The sequence below is a fragment of the Lissotriton helveticus genome, chromosome 7, assembly GCF_964261635.1.
Source record: "Lissotriton helveticus chromosome 7, aLisHel1.1, whole genome shotgun sequence".
Classification (NCBI taxonomy): domain Eukaryota; kingdom Metazoa; phylum Chordata; class Amphibia; order Caudata; family Salamandridae; genus Lissotriton; species Lissotriton helveticus.
In genome coordinates, this window is record NC_136068.1 from 1,747,303,552 (window position 1) to 1,747,324,777 (window position 21,226).

The following is a 21,226-nucleotide window of genomic DNA, read 5'->3' on the forward strand; positions in this document are numbered from 1 at the left end:
GAGGAAGGAACATCTTCCCCATAAATATTATTGCTAAATAATGTAAAAGGGACAGGTGGCAGGATATCCTTACATTTTTTATAGAATTCCAATAGAATAGTATCCTCGTCAACGGCTTTGCCTGGTAGTAAAGCGCTAATTGCCTCCTCCAAGGTCTCCGAGCTCGATATCTGTCTGGAAAGACTCATTGTCCCCCATAGTAAGAACAGGTATCGCTCTCTCCTGAATATAATCCAGAGTAGTTTGTCTGCTAGATGTTTATTTGCCATATAAATAAAACGCTATTAATGTTTTTTCCAACATTATTCTACTAATAAATATCATATCAATTCAAGAATAATGTTTATGTGGGTATGAATAAAATGTATGCCCTGGAATTGTTGGAAATAGTTTCCTCCACGCATCTTCCAATCAATGCCTATGTAGGAGTTCTAAAATAGCAGCCCTAGTCCTGCCCATTCTAGCCCGGACTGCAGTGTTAGTGGTATCAATCTTCTTGTCAATAATACATTTAAAATCCCCCATGACAATCAAATCACCAGCCCTGTCGAGTAGTTCAGAGCCTAAGTGGTAAATAACCTCAGGACAGTCTGTATTTTGGCCATACACCACACATATTTTAGTCTTATGCCCGTGGATCAGTAGTTGAACGATTGCCCATCTCCCCTCAGTATCAGCTAATGTGCGCAATACTGTTGCTCTACAATTATTAGATTTCAATATGGCTACCCCTCGAATGAAGATCGCCAGTGAGGCACACACAAGTATATCCATGCCTAGTTGTTTAAGCTGGTATCTATCCTTGTAAAGCTACAGGAGTCTCAGTGAGAGCCAATATATGAGGTTTAAATACACAGAGTTCCTCCACTACTAATATCCGTTTTCTGGCCTGATTAAGCCCCGACAAATCCCAGCGCATATATTCAAACTCAGGCATTACACAATCTTTGTAAACTTAATACAGTTGTCTCCCCCCTTGTTCCGTCAAACTCCCCCTTTTGCTCTACCAGTAATACAAATGCTATTTTAACTAATATGCGACTGTTTAAGTCCCTCCCTCCCCAAACACCCCCTTGCTGCTACACCAGATCACCATGGAGCCAACAGCTGCCATTCTCTGCCCATCACCAACCCAGATTATAGTCCCCGTACCTACAAAAAGCAATCATCCTCTTTCCCTGCTGTTGCTAACTGACAGCATTGAGAGAACACCTCCCCCCCACTCCGGGGCTCTGAAGACCCCCCACCACCTTCCTCCCCGATGAGTACTATAAGTGTCCTAATAACAAATACAAAATACAAGTGAACAATAACAGAGGGAAGCTACTTTACTACTGCAAAAAAACTTGGGGCCCACTGCCTTAACATAAAATCTAATAAAACAAGCTTTCTATTATATATTAAAACATTAAACTATTTAAAAATCTTCGAACTTAAATTTCCCTCTCCAGTGAGTAGGGAAAGTGTTGGATAGCAGAGGGGTAAAAATTACTATTCCCACTCCAGTAAGAGCAACAATAGGGAAAGTGTAGGATGGCAGAGGGGTAAAAATTACAATTCCAACTCCAGGGAGAGCAACAGTAGGGAAAGTGTTGGATCGCGGAGGTGTAAAAATTATTGTTACCACTCCAATGAGTGCAACAGTAGGTAAAGTGTTGGATAGCAGAGGGGTAAAAATTACTATTTCCACTCCAGTGAGAGCAATAGTAGGGAAAGTGTTGGATTTCAGAGGAATAACAAGTAATATTCTCACTCCAGTCAGTTCAAAATTAAAAACAAACTACATTTTAACAACAATAAAAATATTTGAAAAAACAAAATCAATTACAAAATATATAAGTATGTTAAACATTCAAATACAAATATATTTAATATTAAAAAAGTTGAAGGAAATTATTATAATGTTAAATACATATAACATATACCTATCAGTATTATATATAATAAAATAAAAAATAATTTCCAAACAAATATTTCTAATTAAACATAATTTAGAAACCATATTAATTATTTTATTTCCTATCCTATAACACCAAACAATTCACAACATACATCTAAATTAAAAAAATACTTCCTCAATTAACATAATTAATTACCAATTAAAGAAATATTGTTAATTAAAAATAAAATATTAAACATATTTTACCTTCCCTCACTTTAACCCTGTAATCCCCACAGACCAGACTTAATAATGAAACTATAAAAAAATATTTACAATTACAAAACTACTTGTATTTAACAACTAATTATAAAGTAAGTCAAATTAATTTACTTCCCACTCTGTACCCCATAACAATAAAATCCGCGCACAAAAATATAAACAAATACCCTATTTAAATATAAATTAATAATTAATATTAATGCTCAACTAATTTTTAATAATTAAACAATAACTAATTCCCACCCTTTACCCCTATAAACCCCACAACCCACACCTAAAATGAATTACACAAATTCCATAATTAATTTTCAATCAAGTAATTATTATAAATTAACAACTATTTATTAATTAATCAAAAATAAATAACTTCCCACCCTTTACCCCTATAAACCCCACAACCCACACCTAAGAAAAATTACACAATTACCATAATTAATTATGAAATAACTAATTAACATTAATTAACAACCAATTAATAAGTAATTACAAATACATTATTTCCCACAATTGCTATAAAATCAAAATTGAATAAATCAAAATATTCATTTATTCATTAGAATTAAATTGCTTACCACACTATTTCCCTATCAACCCACAACTCACTACAGAACTAAATAATGCAAAATGCATATATTAAAAAATATAAACAATATTTATACAAAAAACATGCATCACATACATGTAAAACATAAACTAAAATACATAACACTAATGAAAAAATCGATATTTTAAACATTTATATTTTTGCTAACAATATTAATGACTTATTTAATATTAAAAACAATATTTCTTACCTTATATTTGATATTCTTGACCACGATGTACTTGCTGTCAATATTTCAGAATCACAATATTTCCAACTCTATATTTGTGTAAGTTGACATTTCCAAGTCGATATTCTGTCTCAGCACCGCCATAGAGTGTTGTGAGGTAAGGTGTAGTGGTGTACAGTGGACTACTGCTGAGTAGAGTGCCCTAGAGTGGAGTGGCAAAGAGTGGAAGATCGTACAGTGTAGTGTCAAGGAGTGAAGTTGCGTGCAGAGCAGAGGAATAGGAGCGTACTTTGGAGTGGCATTGACTGGAGTTTTGTACAATGTAGTGGTGTACAGTGTCATAGCATACCGTGGAGTGCTGTAGAGTGGAGTGGCATAGAGTGGAGTGGGGTAGACTGAAGTGGCGCACAGTGGATTAGCGTAGAGTGGAGTGGTGTATTCTGGAGTGACGTAGAGTGTAATAGCATCTGGTGGAGTGGCGTAGAGTTGAGTGGCATAGAATGGAGTGACGTAGAGTTGAGTGCGGTGCTTGAACTAGACTTACCATGAAAGTGGGTGAATGGATTCAGATATAATGTGGCAGAAATATAGATTATGAGGTGTTATTGGTAATTTTTGGGTAGTAGGTGTAAATAGTGTAAGTAGTTATAGGTGTTAAAATGCTTAGTTATTAAATGTGCCATGGTATACCGTGGTAACTTCATGGTATACTGCGCCACATACAGATGAGAAGGCAGTATCTGATTGCCTAATGCCTGCATTTGCTAAACATAAAAGGCAGCCAAGTAGTTATCAGGCCACTTTGTCTGCCTTGTGGGTTAGTCCCTTACATAGGTAAATAATAGATTTTCTTGTTGTTCCCTAATTATTACCACTTTTAAAAAATGAAAATAGGTAGAGAAATGTATTTATACTTTTCTATACATTTTTACAGCACTTTATGGACATTTAGGGAGTGGTTGATGATAGCTCTAACTGGGATGTCACCTGACCCGGTCTTTGAAACTCTTGTGCATGTGCATGCAAACATGAAATCAATCATGCATAAGATCACAAACCCAAATGTGTGTGCAGTTATACATTTATGATTTTTCACACAAATCACCATACTTGTTCAAATTCAAACACTCATGTATGCACATACAAACTCATTAACATGTCCATTAGACTCTGTTCTATGTTCTCACAGTCAGCGCTCACTTCAGTTAAACATGCATGCCAGTGCATAGAAACGCTCATGCGTCCAAGGTTAGACCGTGTTTTAAGTTAAAAAAAAACCTTTCTTCTAGATTCATTGATACTGTTATGTAAGAACACACTTGTGCATACTGAGTTAAACACTTTAAGAAGTCCTGCATTATCAGTTATAGATGAATTGAAATGAGGTGAATATTACATGTGAGGACTTTTTTAATGCAGGACAAAGAATGCCAGCATTGAGTCCAGTGATAACATGGAAGCAGTCGGTGACAGCACAGTTATCTACAGTAACATTAACAAGACCCCAAAGGTACGTGCTGTGTGTAAGGTACAGTCCCTATGACGGCTTTAAGCTAATGAATACAGAGATTATGTTTTGGGCCTATTCCGTGACCATTCTGATCTAACCATTATTTTATTTGTGTGTGCTTTTGTTGTGTAAACGTATGTTTTCATTGACAATGAGGGCTGTCATAACTTCCGACGTCTGATCTACAACAATACAGGGTCTGAACTACACTCATCAAAATATCTATCAAAAATATATCTAAATAAACATAGGCTGTTGTAAATTAAGTGGGCATGGAAATGTAACCCAACTCCCCAGCGGAAACGAGAGGATCATTTCATAAAGTGGTGTTAAGGTTAACATTCCAATCTGCCCTTCAGTAAAGAAGCTGGGCCATCAGATTAGGTTTTTAGAAAAGTGATTTTATATTGAGTTGAGATCAGGTCATTGGTACATGTGTTGACGTAACTACCAGAATTGTTTCGCTGCTGGGCGAGCTGAAAATCCCTTATGTTTTTATTACTTTGAGTGACTGACGGACCATACTTCTGATAAAATTTCTGTCTTGCTCCATATGAGAGGCAGACCACAGGGTGGTGGTGCTAGACTTAAATATCACTACACAGTTTGCCATGCCTAATCTTAAAAGAGGACTTGCTTTCCCATGTTTACTTGAAGGGCCTGGCTAGCAACCCTATCAGCCACCATGGTTAAGCTGGCACTGCGCATTGTGACTTGACTTTCTGGCCTCTTTTAGTGATCTCATTTGTCTGACCAGACTCTTTAAACTTTCAAAATCTTTTTATTCGATCTCTTGTATTGATTGATTATTTGATTGATTGATTGTTTAAACAAATTATAAAAGCATCAATTCATCAAATAAACTATAACACAGTATTATAAGAATAGACCCATATAAAACCACAGTTAAAACATTTAAAGTAATTTCAGAATCATTAATTTCGAAGGGAGGGTCTACCAGTAATAAGTATTATTTAAAATCATGAATAGGAGCAACTGTGCACTTTGAACAATTCCAATAACTAAGGCCCCCAACATTTAAATTAGGGAATCCCAGTTCTTCCTCCTTCTCAAGCATGCCAACAAAAACATGCTACAGAGGCAAATAAAAGGGTCATAAAGTGCCTTTAGAAAATACAATGCCACCCTACATTGAGTGAAATTGTGATGCCTTAAAATCGGGAGGATAAAAGTTTTCCTTTCAGTATGATAAAACTTGCAGAATAAACCTATGTGTAAGTCCAATTGGTGTGAATGATTGTCACAGGGGCACATCTGAGGGTTTAAACTTCCTCACTGGGTAGGCTAGCATCAGAGGAATATAGTTCAGTCGGAAATGCAATAGAATAAATCTATGGTGAGCAAAGCTAATAGCTACAATACAGAACCAGGTGGCAGGGATTATTGCCGCACTAACTAACAGTTTTAAAACCGTTCCTTGGTTCTAGCAACCATACACACTATTGCCCACCTCCTAAGACCAGCCACCTATGTTGGTTTTAACTTTTCATCAAACTTTTTTTACACATGTGGAGAGGCAACGTGTACAATACAAATTCTAGCTTCAAATGCCATGCATAGTATATAAATAGATAGCAGGAGTGAAGAATCTCCAAACAGAAGACGTAGATTTCAATGCTTTTATTTTGATTCATATAATCCACAGCCTACGCGTTTCGCCCAACACGGGCTTCTTCAGGGCTTATCTTTATATCTTGAAACTGTAACGTAATTTCTCCAATCAAGCAGTCTTCGTGGGATTCCCAATCCTGGAAAGGCGGATATCTCCTGGACCATGAGGTCACCAACTTGTTTAATGAGTAGAGTTTTAAGAATTTCCCTTCTATATGCCTGAGGGGTATCCTTCCTTCTTGAATCAGAAAGATGCATGTAACGGTAGCAGTGTTGCTGTCATGTGCCGATTTGGGCACAATTGATTATCTCCTCTATAGAAGTCTTCCTTCTCGCGTCCTCGAGGACAGTGGTTCTTAAATGGGACCCCTAGGTAGGAAAAGCAGTCTACCACTTTGAGTTTCTTTGAGTTCGGCCAGGACACAGCCCTGCCGAACTCTCTCTCGATTTTAAATGGGAGTGTACATTCCCCATTTGCGCCACACTGAACAGAGGAAGATGCATTGGCGTATAACTGGCGGAGGAAGCGGCGTATTAGTGGGTCAACCCCGTCTCTTCCAGCATAGGCCACAACTTCTGGTGGAAAACGCAGTTAAAGGCCGCCGAGAGGTCCATAAATGCCATATAGATCCTCCCCCTTTCACTTTAGTGTATTTATCAATACAGAGTGACAAATTAAGACATTGGTCCACCGTCCCCTTTTCCTTCTGGAATCCATATTGTGCTTGCATCAGTATGTTATTTTCTTCGGGCCAGTTCTTCAATTTGGATAATAGGAGCCAGCCCATACGATTTGCGGTGATATCCAGAAGGAAGATGGGATAGTAGGTCTTTGAGGAGCACCTATCCCCTTTCTTATAGATGGGAACAGTTGCACTCTGGTTCCAGGATGGTGGAGGGCCCTCATCTGCTATTCTATTGAACATGTTTGTTAGTAGTGGGACTCACAAATCAGAATTCTACTGGAAAAGATATATCCGGACCCCAGCAGGGCCCAGTGCTTTCCCTGGTGGCCAAGACTCCAACCCTTTTCTGGCTTCCGATAGTGAAACTTTCAGACAGCCTGATGGAATTACATCTGAATCAGCAAGAAGTATGGGTGACGTGTTGTTGGAACCAAAAATGATTTCAAAATGAGCCACTTCATCTACATGAGAGTCCAATGAGGGATCCTTAGAATACTTAAAATAAGGGGCATTTATGACTCTCCAGAACTCCCTGCTGCTTCCTGAGTTTGCAGCTTACTCCAAGTCATTTCAGGCCTTCTCTCTTATATCCTTCTTTCTTATTTCCCTAAAAGGTTTATAATTACTCCACAACAATTTGAACCCTGCTGGGTCTCTGCTGTGGGCTTTGAGAGCCTTCATACATGAGTGTGGTCCTTGCTGTAGAACATTCATGATTGAACCAACCTCTGTTTTGATTAGATTTCAGAGGTTTGGTGCGAGTAAGTGCCATTTTTACTTTTGTTAAAAGTACTTTAAAATGGGTAACTTAGGTCCCCATGAGGATGGAGGGTAGACTCCTGTCCGCGCCGGGACTGGCTGCCAGTGTTGTGGTGGTCCCGTACCGTCAATTGGGATTGGCAACCGACATTCACAACATTGTAGCGGCCAGTGCTCACAGCACTGTCCGACACAATGTTGTCAATGGCCATTGCGCATTGACATGCACAACGTGACAGGCACAGTACGGTGCCTGCCACCTTGTCCATGACAATTGTGGGCAGTACCATAGGTACCTCCCAAGTGCAGCCACCCAGGGGGCCCACAACAGGCCCCCGTAGCAAATGCTGCATGCCTTTCCATGGCGTAGTCTTCGCCATGGAAAGGCATGAAATATGCCACATCATAATATGGATGGCAGTGTCTTGGAGACACCACCACCATATTGTGTCCCTTTTCCGCCCAGTCAAGATTTTAACCGGCAGAAAAGCGGCGGACGGTCCTTCCGTACGCCGCAGTGCCCCCCACCATACTAATATGGCGGGGGATAACCAGTGACTTATGGCGGACGGATCGCCACCGCCGGGCCGGCTGTGAGCACCACAGGCGGTGGTGATCCGCCCACCATCATAATGGGACCCTAAGTGTGGAGACATAGGGGCAGATTTACAAGCCCCACGCGCCTCCGGTTCATCACATTGCGTGATGCACCGGTAGCGCAGCCTGCTAAGGGATATTTACAAGCACAGGTAAAGTCACCCTGTGTGACTTAACCTGTGCTTGTAAATATCGCCCCTGTTCACGCAACACTTTGTGTGTTAGTGGCGGGACATGGGTGTTGCTGGGGGTGTTCCCATGCAACACCCATGTTCACTGATGCATTTCCATATTTACAAGAAATCGTAAACCTAGAAATGCATCAGTTTTCTGCACCACCATAGGGGTGGCGTAGCCAAGTGAAACGAGGAGAAATGTTTTAATTTCTCCTCGTTTTTTCCCTCTTTCAATGTGTGCATGGAGCACGCATTGAAAGAGGAAAATGGCTGCAGTGATTGCTTTTGTGCAGGAAGAGGACCCCTTCCTTCACAAAAGCAATCGCCCCATGGCGCAGACATCCTTGCACCATGGTGCAAGGGGGCCTGCGTCTGCCCATGGCAGCTGTTTCTGCACCAGCACAGGGGAGAGCACAGGAATGCGACATATCATTGTAGATATGTTGCATTCCTGTGCTCTGAAAGTGCCTCAGCGTGGCACAGCCAAAGGGCTTGTGGTGCAGCGCTGCTGCACTTTCTGGTAGATCTGCCCCTTTGTTCTCTCAGCCAGACAATGTATGTCTTCACTTACTAGCGCTATTATTCATTGCCAAAATTCAGCTTTTCAACCTGTGCCCATTTTAACTGGTAGCCACTTTTCCTGAGTAACAATAAATTATCTGCTACCTGTTGATGTTCTTTCGCCTTACAAGGGAGATCTACGGAACTAAGGAAGATACAATGATCACTATAAGGTGTAAACAAATTGTCTAAATGGACCACTTTTTTACTCGAATAAAGTCAATTGTTGTGTGCCCCGCCTGAAAGTTTCCCTAACTGGACAGAATTTATGTTGTTGATTATTCCCAGATTGCTTGAATATCGGAAACTATTCAGGGTATCACCATATTCCTTGTGCGAAAGATATGTGAGGGGGTTATCCTGAGGATCAGTTAAAGCACACACCTTACTTAGACTCTGTATATGTACATAGGTGAGTGTTAAAATCCCCCACCCAAATTATCTGGGGTGTACCTTTTTTGTTAGTTCGGGTGATTTTCCCTAACTCCCTGATTAGGTCTTCTGCTACTTGTACCATATTTCACCTGAATTCATTATTATAGATGTTAATTAGAAACCATGACCCCTCGTTTTTAAGCTCAAGGAAAAGAAGCTGGATATGGAAATTTGGGGAGCCAACCTGCCTTTTTTTGAATGGGGATGGTATTAGAAATCAAGGTTAATAGTCCCCCCTTCGCTCTGCCTGATATAGAGGGCACTGCAGGAGTATGAAGAGTGCGAAAACCAGGGACAAAGACCGGCTCCGTAGCCCATGTCTCCTAGAAACAACTGATCTCCAGGGAGTGCCAAAGGTTATGCCACTGTTCATAGACTATTTTAGAGGCAAGTCCTGCCACATTCCAGGATGCTACGGTAATCCTATTTGTATCCATGTTACACTGCGTGGAGGTGGTCGAAGGTGTTGCCTGTGTTCCATGTGATAGACTAGCTGGCATGGCTAATCTACCAAGAACGATGCTGGTCAATCACAGGAGCCTGAAAGAGGCGCAAATCTATTTTGTAACCTTACCCCCTGGGAAATATTGGGGCCATCCACATATCTTGTAGGGAGCTGAGCTAACGTTAACGCACCACTATTCCCCTCCCCTGAATTTGCAACTTGTTCATAAAAGTGTTGCTATAGAAAAGGTATCATTTAGTGCTCCTAAAGGCAGACCTCTGGAGATTGGCTCGAACAAGTTGACCCACCTGTGGGTTGTTAACATTTATCACCACACAATCCCCTCCTGTTGTTTTGGAGAACTACCCTCCCACCCCACTCTCCTAGCCATGATGATCTTATTTGCCAAGTAGTGATTACTAATTTCTGAATTCCTTAGATCGTATGAGTGCCAATGAAGGCATGTCCCCATCAGTTGTGACGTTGATTCCAGCTGATTGTCCCAGAGAGGGGGTACACTAGCCAGAACCAATACCAGAGGGGAGGCTCCTGGCGTAAGATGGAGTACTATTGGAGTGCGATCAACTGTGCGGTCTTCAGTAGGGGTGGCGAGAGTGCCACATATTCCTGAAGCCTGGTAAGGAGGCCTTGAGACCACCTCTGATGAGAGTGGTTGGTGGCGTATGTCCCCTGGTGCCATAGCTTTAAGATTTTGAACCTCCCTTTGCGCATTTACATGACCGCTCATTGTTGAGGACAGCCCATAGACCCGGGTAGCGGGGCTAGATGTATTGCCTCATGTTGGTGTAGATGAAGGGGCTCGGGCCTCACTAGGGGGAACTAGAGATACGTCTGCAGGTATGCGTGGAGAATGCATTCTGGAGGGATCATTCAAAAAAACCCGACAGGTGTGTTGGATGCCATTAAGCTGGCCAGTCGTTCTTCAATCATAGTTAACTTAGTTAGAATTGGGTCCAGGAGTATAATCTGCCTTTTACTTGCCTCTGCTCAAAGGTCCTCATTATTTGGGGGTTGTAAGGGCAGACTGTTTGAGTCATTGCTGGCATTCCATGAGTCAGTGTGGAGACTTTAGGTTGTATACCCCTTGATTTTGTAGCGCGAGTGGCTTCAGTCTATTTGGTATTAATAGTCGAGCCTGTCCTGCACCGCTTTGTAGGGGGATCATTTGAGGGGTCCGTTAATAAAGCAGTTGGGGGAGATTGTGGTATATAAATAAATAATATCGGATCTATTTTTGAATGAGTGAATGAATAACAGATAGCTCAATAAATAAGAGTCAAGATTCGAGGTAGTGGGAGTTTTGCAGGTTTAATACAGCATAAGGACAGGAACAGGACAACCTGCATAGGAATAGGATGACAGGGCCCAGCAGCTGCTGGGGCTGGATCTGGGATGAGCGCGCTAACTTTTAATAACAATACATGAGCATATATACATAGCGCAAACACATAGCATTACATTGCAGTAGGCGTAGCAGTGGGTGGAGTAGTAGGCATGACGCGTAGCAGTCGCGAAAGATAAGAGTAAAAAGAAGGTGTAACTCAGACATGTGATGCAAACGTAACAGAATATGTCATGAAGGGGTGGAAACATTGGAGGGGGCTACCTAAGGAGCCGGGACCTCTAACCTGGTGGTGCGCGCAAACTGGCAATGACGTGTTACTAGGAGAAGCTGGGGGCTACGAACTCTGTGCTAGGAGCAGAGACTAAAGTCTGGAGGGTCGGAGCGACATGTACCTAAACCCTATCTGGTATCTAATGTTTAGGGAACATGTTGATATAAACTAGAAGTCATGAGGGGAAAAGCTAACGAACTCTAAGACTGAAGCATGCATTTATTCTACATGTAGTGCGTGATGAAGAATATTAAATGACCATTAAATACAGTATTTCTCTTAACATGGAGCCGCATAGGCTAGACAATGACGGAAACTATTGATGCAGTTCAGTAGCTTAGGAATGCAGAAGAGGAGGACTAAACTGATAGCTGGAATCATAACATAGTCTTGGCAGACTCAGAGGCAGAGCCAAGCTGCACCGGGCACTGCGAGGCAGGAAGTAAGTGAAAGGTCGAGGATACAGGTGGGGGCTGGGTCGCTCCTCAGCGAGGCTCAGGAGACAGGAGCTGAATCTGATGTCCGGGCCCTGTTGAGGCCTGGAAACGGGGACTTTATAATGAAATAACGTGCACACTGAGAAACGTGGCCACATAACTTTACATAGGCCTGATACTCATATTACTCATGAGGACTGGGGAATGACATACCAGAGGTGGACACAACTATAATTGCGTCTTTAATCGGACATGGGGAATGCATATGCATATTGATCATGCACACATAACATGTGATGGATGACACGTAGTGACACAGAACATGACAAAATTTACTTTTCCACATTCCCTCCTTGTCACTACGTTTCCATCAGGAAACATCAATACTCATGATACCATCTATCATTTCATACAGTACCATTTGTTCATCTCGAATTGTCTTGGAACGAGATTTAGAACGGGGCTTGGGACTAGGAATACAAGAGGTAGCACACATGCCGCAAATCGCAGGGCCACATTGTATACAGAGGCAGCAGCTGAATATGATCGCTACTGCAATACCTAGAAAGGACAGGACTTTCCATCCCCATGCAGAAATTATATTCCAGAACCAACCGGACCATGTCCAGGTGCCTGAATCTTGGTGTAACAGATGGGCAATTTTATGAAGTCTGGTTATAGCTGAATAAACAGACGGCGCGTTATTTGGAATGAAAATGCAGCAACTGGATCCGATGAGTCTACAGGCCCCGCCCCTATCGGCCAGTATGACGTCAAGGACGAGACGATTCTGGAGCACAACAATTCTCATAAAGGATTGCTCTTCGGTTAAGTTACCTAGAGCGGAGGCAGTCTCATCTACTACAGCTTCAAGGGTTCTTGTTAACCTACGAATTAGCTTACTGTTTACAACTGTACCTAAATAAGGGAAAACACCTTTATCAATGTCAATGAATTGCTCTGCAGCAGTTTCAGTATAATCGACAATCGGGAGATTTCTCTTGTGTCTGGTATGTACTAGGAAGGAATTCCTATGGTAGTCTGGTGGGGCTAGAAAAACAGGTGGCAGTAGGAAGGCAAGGTAACAGGTTCCCTCCCAATCGAGGGGCAGACGAACATATGCAGTTTGACCACAAACAAAATAAGAATGACGTGAAGCTTTGAAAATAGATTTCCCACTGTCACTATACTTGATAATAGTAGTACAATCACTATGTCCTACGTGTACAGAACCATGATTTCGGACACATAATTCGCCTTTGACTGGTAATACTGAAATAGCAGGTGAGTCTGGAGTAGTATCAGACTGAACATTCAGGACCATAAAATTCGAAGAATAGTTACCTAAATTGTACACTTCATTTTCTAGATCTAAACCTGTTCTGTGGGGGAGACCTTGCTTGTCTGGGAAACATGTGCTGTTAAGAAAAGACATATCTGTTGAGGATGACGTTAACGTGGACCATGCTCCACACGAACCATTATGTGAAAATGGATAAGGAAAAAGTGGCAGAACTCCCTTTGACGTCTGAAAAGGGGGGAGTCGACCACACACCCAACAATTAGTGGCATTGCTGGTCTGGTGTGAATAATGCAACATGCGGATAAATGTATTGTTACGCATAGCGAGGCGGTATGAATATTCGTGAGGAGGCAGATCACTAAACGTGTGCTCTACGGTAACATTAGAATGCTTATTTACATGAGGAACTGGAAAACACAGGAAAAATGCGTAACTAGTGCAGGAAATCATTATGCTGATGAATAATATGAAACTTAGAAAAACGATACATCGAATTGAGTTTTGACTGACTCTCTCACTATGGGGGTCTATTTTATACATGTCAGAAACAGTCTAACCGTTTCACCTAGGGGAGGACTTATACAATCAAACTGACTGACTTATTTTACTAGACCGGAGTTTTTGCTTATACTCCTGCTGCGGAGTTTTCTCTACCAAGGGAGGGGTTGTATCAATGTCATTTGCGGGACAGTCCTTAGGAACAATGTTTTGACAAGTCTTTAAGTCCTGGGAAATGTTCTTGGAGACCGGCTTTAATCCGTAGAATTTCTTGACGTGCGAAAGATGCACCCAGCCGCGGCGTCCTTCCAATTTCACAGCTGTACGGGTGGTGAGGAGGACCTGACGGGGCTCCTTCCAACGTGGCTCCAGCGGACTTGATCTGTCGAAGTTCCGGACGAGCACCATCGAACCTGGAACGATTTCATGCGGTGCCACCTCGGTATTGTCTGGAAATGTGGCGGCTACCTGTGAACGACATGAGTTGAGGGCAGACATCAAGGAAGCTAGGTAATCTGTCAGCATATTACATGAAACATCAGTAATACTTCGGGGTCTAGGAGTACCCCATATGTTAGGGGGGCGGCCGAATACGACCTCATACGGGGACAGACCTGATCTGGAATGTGCGACCATGCGCATGTAAAACAAAGCAACTGGCAGAGCTACTAGCCAGTCCACACCCTTATCTTTACATATTTTGGCGATTCGGATTTTCAGAGTCTGATTATGTCTCTCGACTAGACCAGCTGCTTCAGGATGGCGTACACAATGAAACTTCCACTGGTACCCTAACAACAGGGAAACGTGCTTCATGAGTTCAGATGAGAATGGCTGACCGTTATCAGAATATACGACTCTAGGGAGTCCATATCGAGGGAAGAATTCACGAACCAACTGCTTGGCAGTGGTCGCGGCTGTGTAATCTGGGACTGGATATGCTTCTGTCCATCTGGACAAAGCGCATACAACTACAAGAACATACTTGAAACCTCGACATCGCTCCATCTGAATATAATCCATCTGGAGGACCTCAAAAGGATGGTCAGGAGGCTGGAATCCCCCTTGTTCCACCGGGACACTTTTACCTGGATTAAACTGACAACATATCATACAGGTACGGACTTTCTGCTTGGCTGCAGCTCGTAAATGCTTGTTGAACCAAATGTTCTGGATACTGTCTAACATTGCTTTTTCTCCTAAATGTGCTGGACTATGTGCGGTATTAATGATGACTTGAACCATAGAGTCGGGGAGAAACCATGCGGTCCTACCCTTTGTCACCCATCCTTGATCTGTCTGGACCCCTCCTTGTTCAGACCATTTCTTGATTTCATCGGGAGTAGCATGTAACTGGATATCTATGACATCTTGAGTAGGGTCCTTAACTGTCATACATGTAGTCGGATCTGGAGTATGTGTCTGTGTCGGATTAACTTGAGTGTCTGGAGTCTGAGCTGTAAGCTTGGCTGTGCGATCTGCTAGATCATTACCTTGAGAAATAATGTCAGTGACTTTCGTATGTGCTTTGCATTTCATGATAGCGATAGATGTCGGTAAATGTATGGCATCTAACAGAGCTTGAATAAGGAGACCATGCTGAATCTTGGTTCCATGAGAAGTCATGAAACCTCTCTCCTGCCAGAGCACTCCAAAGTCGTGAACGACTCCAAATGCGTAACGTGAATCTGTGTAAACATTAACTTTCAAGTTCTTGGCGTGTATACAGGCTTGTGTCAGAGCAACTAGCTCTGCTGCTTGAGCGGACAGGGTGTCAATGCGGTGTGTCTCAATAACTTCAGTGTCAGTAGTCACTGCATACGCGGCGACTAGTTCTCCTGTACTAGTTCTCATGCATGAACCATCCACATAAAGTGTCAGGTCAGGATCTGGTAACGGAATATCTGTCAGATCTTGTCTTGGCTTTGTCGTAATGTTGACTACTTCCACACAGTCGTGTGTGGCAGAATTTGAATTAACTGATGGTAACAGTGTAGCAGGGTTCAGAACGTTGCAGCGTCTGATTTCTATGTGTGGCTGGAACAGTGTCAATTCATAACCTGTTAAACGTGCAATTGTCAAGTGCTGTGTTTGTGTTCGATTTAAAAGAACTTCCACGGAGTGTGGAACGTGTACTGTCAGGGAGTGTCCTAAAACTATGGAATCACTTTGTCTGATAGCTAGTGCTGTGGCTGCAACTGACTTGAGGCACGCAGGCAACGCCTGGGCTACAGGATCTAGTGTGCTAGAAAAATAAGCACAAGGCTTGTATTGTCCTGCTTGATCTTGTGTGAGAACAGATAATGCTGTACCTTCACGTTCTGTGACGAAAAGTGTAAAAGGCTTACTGTAGTTCGGTGTGGCCAGAACTGGAGCTTGGCATAAAGCTTTCTTTAACTCGTTGAAACTAAGTGTATGTTCAGATGTCCAAGGGAGGACAGTCGATACGGCTGCCTCCTGTGTCGTTAACTGTATCAGTGGCTTGGCTAGAAATGCATACTGAGGAATCCATTGTCTACAATAAGAAGTAAGGCCGATAAAAGCACGTACCTCCTTCTGGGTTCTGGGCTGGGGAAGACTCGCTATCAACTGGATGCGGTCTGGTGTCAACTGCCTACCCCTCTTGGACAGTAAGTGTCCTAAGTAAACCACTTGCTGGACACAGAATTGAAGCTTCGAAGGTGACACCTTGTGCCCCATCTCGGCTAAGAAATACAAGACTGTAAGGGATGCTCGCTCGCAGTCACGTTCAGTACGGGCTGTGATCAGTAGATCATCGACATACTGGAGCAGGGCAGTGTCAGTTGGCATGTGAATGTTGTCTAGTTGTCTCTTGAGTGCTTGACTGTAAATACTAGGACTTTCTGTGAAACCTTGAGGAGCGCGTGTAAACATATAGCTCCTTCCATTTAAACAGAATCCGAAAAGAAACTGGCTGTCTGGATGAATCGGAACACTAAAAAATGCATTCTTGAGGTCTATGACAGTGAAGAACATGGCTTCGGAATCAATAGCAGTTAACAGGGAAGAGATATCTGGGACAACTGGGTACTGAGGAATAATACATTTGTTAAGCTCTCGTAAATCAATCACTAATCGATATACTGGGGGTGCATTTGGATCAGTACGTTTCATAACTGGAATGATCGGAGAGTTACATACATTGGAGTCAGTTTCCACAACTACTCCTTGAGCCATGAGCTCGTCTATAATTTTGGATAAGGCTGCTACAGCCTCAGGTGGCAATCTATACTGCCTGATTCGTGGTAACACTACACCTGGTTTCAGGGTCACACGATGGGGTGTGATTTGCATGTAACCTACATCAGTTGGACCTTGCGCCCATAAATGCTGCGGGACTTTAGACAGTCTGGGATCAAAATCTCGTAATACATAGTGACCCTTAAAGTCACGTAGGAACAATCGTATTCCCTCTGGGGAACAACATATAACTGCACCTAACTCTTTCAGTGTTTTAATGCCTAATAGGTTTTCTGGACATGACTTAGTAAGTAACAGATCAGTAGTACGGGACAATGGACCTACTTCTAGAGTGACTGGCTTTGAAATCTCATTAACGATAGGCTTTCCTGAAAATCCAAGGGAAACATTTCTTGAGCCTGAGAGCGGAGCCCCTGGAACTTCGGCGTGACTAATTGTGGTCCTACTTGCCCCTGTATCAATCAAAAACTTTCTGTCTTTCCCTAATACTTGACTGTGAACATAGGGACCTTCTTGATCTACAGGTATCTCGATGAGAGGCAAGCCTACCTCCCTCTCTAGGCTGTTTCATGAATATTGCTGGTACTCTGGATACTCAGACTGTGCATACTGGTACATCTGCGATGTAACATGCTGTGTTGCAGCAATAGGCTACGGTGCTGTAACTGTCTGTGGTGCATTCTGTGACTGAGGAGTCTGTGAAACTTGTTCTTGTCTAGGCGGACGTGGTCTTTCTTTAGTCTTACCAGTAGCTATGTTATGTTTCAGAACCGTACACTCGTTTATGAAATGACCTGGTTGTTTACAATAATTGCAGTTCCCTTTAACGGGTGCTGCAGGATGACTGGCTTGATTCGGACCCCTCTTCTGACTGTCTTGAGGAACAGATTGTGCAACTAGCACTTTCATTTTCGTGTCTTTCATACGTTTTCTCTCGTGTTCTTGCTCTTCCCTGATTCTATTCTGGTGATACTGGAGCATCTGGAGCATCTGGGACGGAGTATTTGCTTGCCAGGTGCTTTCGACTTTCAAAACTCGGTTTTTAACTTGTGGGCTTGAATTCTCGACTAATTTAGTAACAAAAAGGTGAGGGTATGACTCACTACTTGTCTTGAGACCACTGTTGATACTAAAGCACTTTTCAAACCTCGAATAAAAATCACTAATATCTTCATCTTGTTTCTGTTTACAGGCTGAGATTGCATCCCAGTCTTCCTTTTTCGTTGTTAATAATCTGGGTAAAACTTGAATCAATAATTCTGGTAATTCTTTACATTTATCTCCGAGACCAGTACCTGGTACTCGTATCTTATCTTCAGCTTCTAGGACTGCCCAATCGATCTTTTTCTCTCCCACCTCCCATTCTTTTTCTTTAAGCTTTTCATACACCCCTGCGGGCAACAGAACCTTTAACATTTTAATTATATCCGGGTATGTGTATTCTCCCATACGGAGCATGTCTTTTAATTCTCTATGGAACCCTGCTGGATCTTTGTCATGACAGGGAATTAATTTCTTCATCTCTAGAAGTTCCATCTTTGTTATCGGAGTGTATACAAACACTCGCTGCATTTCGCCACCCGCTCCTCTGACTGGGTGGACTTCTCGTAACGGATTCTGTCTGTCTATGTAGAATGATTTACTTTCTGGGGGTGAGACATGAACAAAATGCGGGTTCAGGAATGTTCTATATTTGTGGCGCTGTTCTAGAATGACACTAATTAAATCGGTACCTAGACCTCTCCATTTGTACTGGAGTAACTCGTTCAGGATATCATGTAACGGGCCTGGATCAGAGTGCTGACCCTCATACAGTGTAATGAGGTGCTGAATCATATACATACCCACCAGTCGCTGCTCGGCTGGGGGCAGTTTCAGAAACATTTGTGCCACTATTTCGTCTGGAAAAGTGGTAGAATCAGTAATCTATCTGACTGCTGATCGGACTAGTTCTTGTTCGTGCATGGTACTTAACTCACTATAACCGATTCGTGATTTCAGAATGTGATCGGTAGCTTGAAATACTTGTTCTAGGGAACCTTGTTCTGGTGCTGAATGATGGAAAGTAGACTTGGGTTCTAGACGTAAATGGCAATCTGGAAATCTAGGTTTTCCTACATACGCTATTCTGGCAGTATTCTCGTCGTCTTCCTCTTCAGGATCAGAGATACTTTCTTTCTCGCTTACTTGTGCTGCTTTACGCTGTTCGTGTATCTTTATTATCTCTCTACGGATTTTCTTGTACATGCTTTCCATGGCACCAATAGTATTGTGCCTACCTTCGGCTATATTATCACTCCACTTTGTTAGAGTTTTCATTTCTTCCGGGTCTTTAGACGGGTAATCCTGTTCTCTTATTAGACAGTTAATTAAGAACTTTAATATCATGCGCTGAATCTCGGCTTTCCTTTGAGACATGGCATCACTAATACTTTGTGGGTCATCCCCTGTACGGATGAAACGATATATCCTGTCTAGATCTTCTTTCATACCTGGCAGGGTGACTAGATACTCGGTCACCCTCCTTACGCGTACGGAATATAAAACCATATTAAACTCGCCTGGAACTGGGTCATAGACACATTCGCCAAGGGTTTGCCTGATTTCTGCAACAGACTTATTACTCTTAGGAGTACGCTGTGATGCTTGAGCATGTAATTCGAGTGCTGATAAACGCTTGTATGGCGGCGGGGTTTGAGGAGGACCTCCTCCTGCGGCCCCTAAACTAGAATCATCAACTGATGCTTTTCGTCCTGGCAGGGTCGGTAATTGTAACGTGGGCTGGACTTGTATGGCGGGCTGACCCGGGGGAGCTGTTAAGGGCACCCCGGTGTCTGGAGGAGCAGGATTTACCTGATTTACAGGGACTGGCGGAGTGCGAACAGGATTTGCATATTCTGGGACTGTGTCGTCCAGATAGGACGAAATAAAGATATCAGCTGCGGTCGGTGTGTGACGTAGCTTGGTCGGAACTAATGGTGGCGGAAAATTACTGGATGCCTCCGGGGTCGCTTTTGGCAAGCCTTCGGCAAGAAGAGGATACATACCCTTAATGAGGGCATTCCTCCGTCTGTCTGATTGTTCAGCTTTGACTTGTTCACCTAACTCGATCAATTCTCTTTCTTGGGCTCGTTCTTGGGATTCTCTACTTAGTTCTGACTTTCTGATTTCTTTTTCGGTTCTTTTATGAGCTTCTTTGCGCCATAACTCGATGGCGTCTTTCTGGGACTGTCTGGCTTTCTTTTTCCATAATGCCTCCTCTACTCTCATGATGCACTCGGCATCCCATGTACCCGATACGGGCCATCTATACTTTTCTTCTAACTGTTTGGTATACTCTACCCATAAATCTAGATACAATATGGCACTTATGCCATGTTTCTGATACGTAAAATGACCTGGACTGTCCCTAGGCGGGACGGGAACTGCTGCTTCCAGCAGACCCTTTCTAGTTTTTAACTGACGTAACTTTGAGAAGAGCGGCATGACTGGACTCTAATCTGGACAAAATACAATACACAATGAAAACACGAAATCACGTCGCACTCATACCACAACATTAAAATACATGAAGAACATTTAAAAAAACCAGTTCGAACAGAATACTACCTGAAAATACCGTGAACAGAACACTTGAAATTTCTCGAGAACAGAACTGACTAGAACAGAAACTAGATGCACTGCTGAAACAGTACGAAACTTACCGGTCTCTTAAAGAGACACGTCAGGACCCGTATCCACCGAAGTGAACACTTCGTTTTGCGGGACTGTGTACCACCAACCCACAGACCAGAGTCAATTAAATTGACCCTGTCTAGATACCACCCCAGTAACGGTACTCACCGGGCAGCAAGAACGGAAGGCCTCGGACTGGACTGGACTGCTACGACGATGACGACGAACTTCGGACTTCGGACTTCAGTTACGGGTGGACCTCCGGATACCTCGGACCTTGGACTCTTGGCTTGGGCTCTGGTCGGGACTCGCCGCGTTCCTCCACCGTCTCGTCTGGATGCTGGACCGCCTCCTCCGTCTTCTCCGTGGGCCTGAGGGATACTTGAGCAGAAATATCTGCCACTGCGCAGAAGAGTTCCGTCACGACTGCAGAGGGTCAGGGGGTCGGCGTGGCTTCACCGACGCGTGGGGAAAGGGCAAGTCCCTATTCGGGCGCCATTATGTGGTATATAAATAAATAATACGGGATCTATTTTTGAATGAGTGAATGAATAACAGATAGCTCAATAAATAAGAGTCAAGATTCGAGGTAGTGGGAGTTTTGCAGGTTTAATACAGCATAAGGACAGGAACAGGACAACCTGCATAGGAATAGGATGACAGGGCCCAGCAGCTGCTGGGGCTGGATCTGGGATGAGCGCGCTAACTTTTAATAACAA

General features: G+C 42.9%; 1 protein-coding gene across 1 annotated transcript in view; it reads left to right on the top strand.

The window, feature by feature from the left end:
• The window catches only part of LOC144770732 (sialic acid-binding Ig-like lectin 13), an 847,291-nt gene that overhangs the window by 792,941 nt on the left and 33,124 nt on the right, over positions 1-21,226 (top strand). Inside the window, exon 11 of the mRNA XM_078655470.1 lies at positions 4,354-4,444. Coding sequence (XP_078511596.1) covers positions 4,354-4,444 — 91 coding nt within the window. The remainder of the gene's footprint in view (positions 1-4,353; positions 4,445-21,226) is intronic.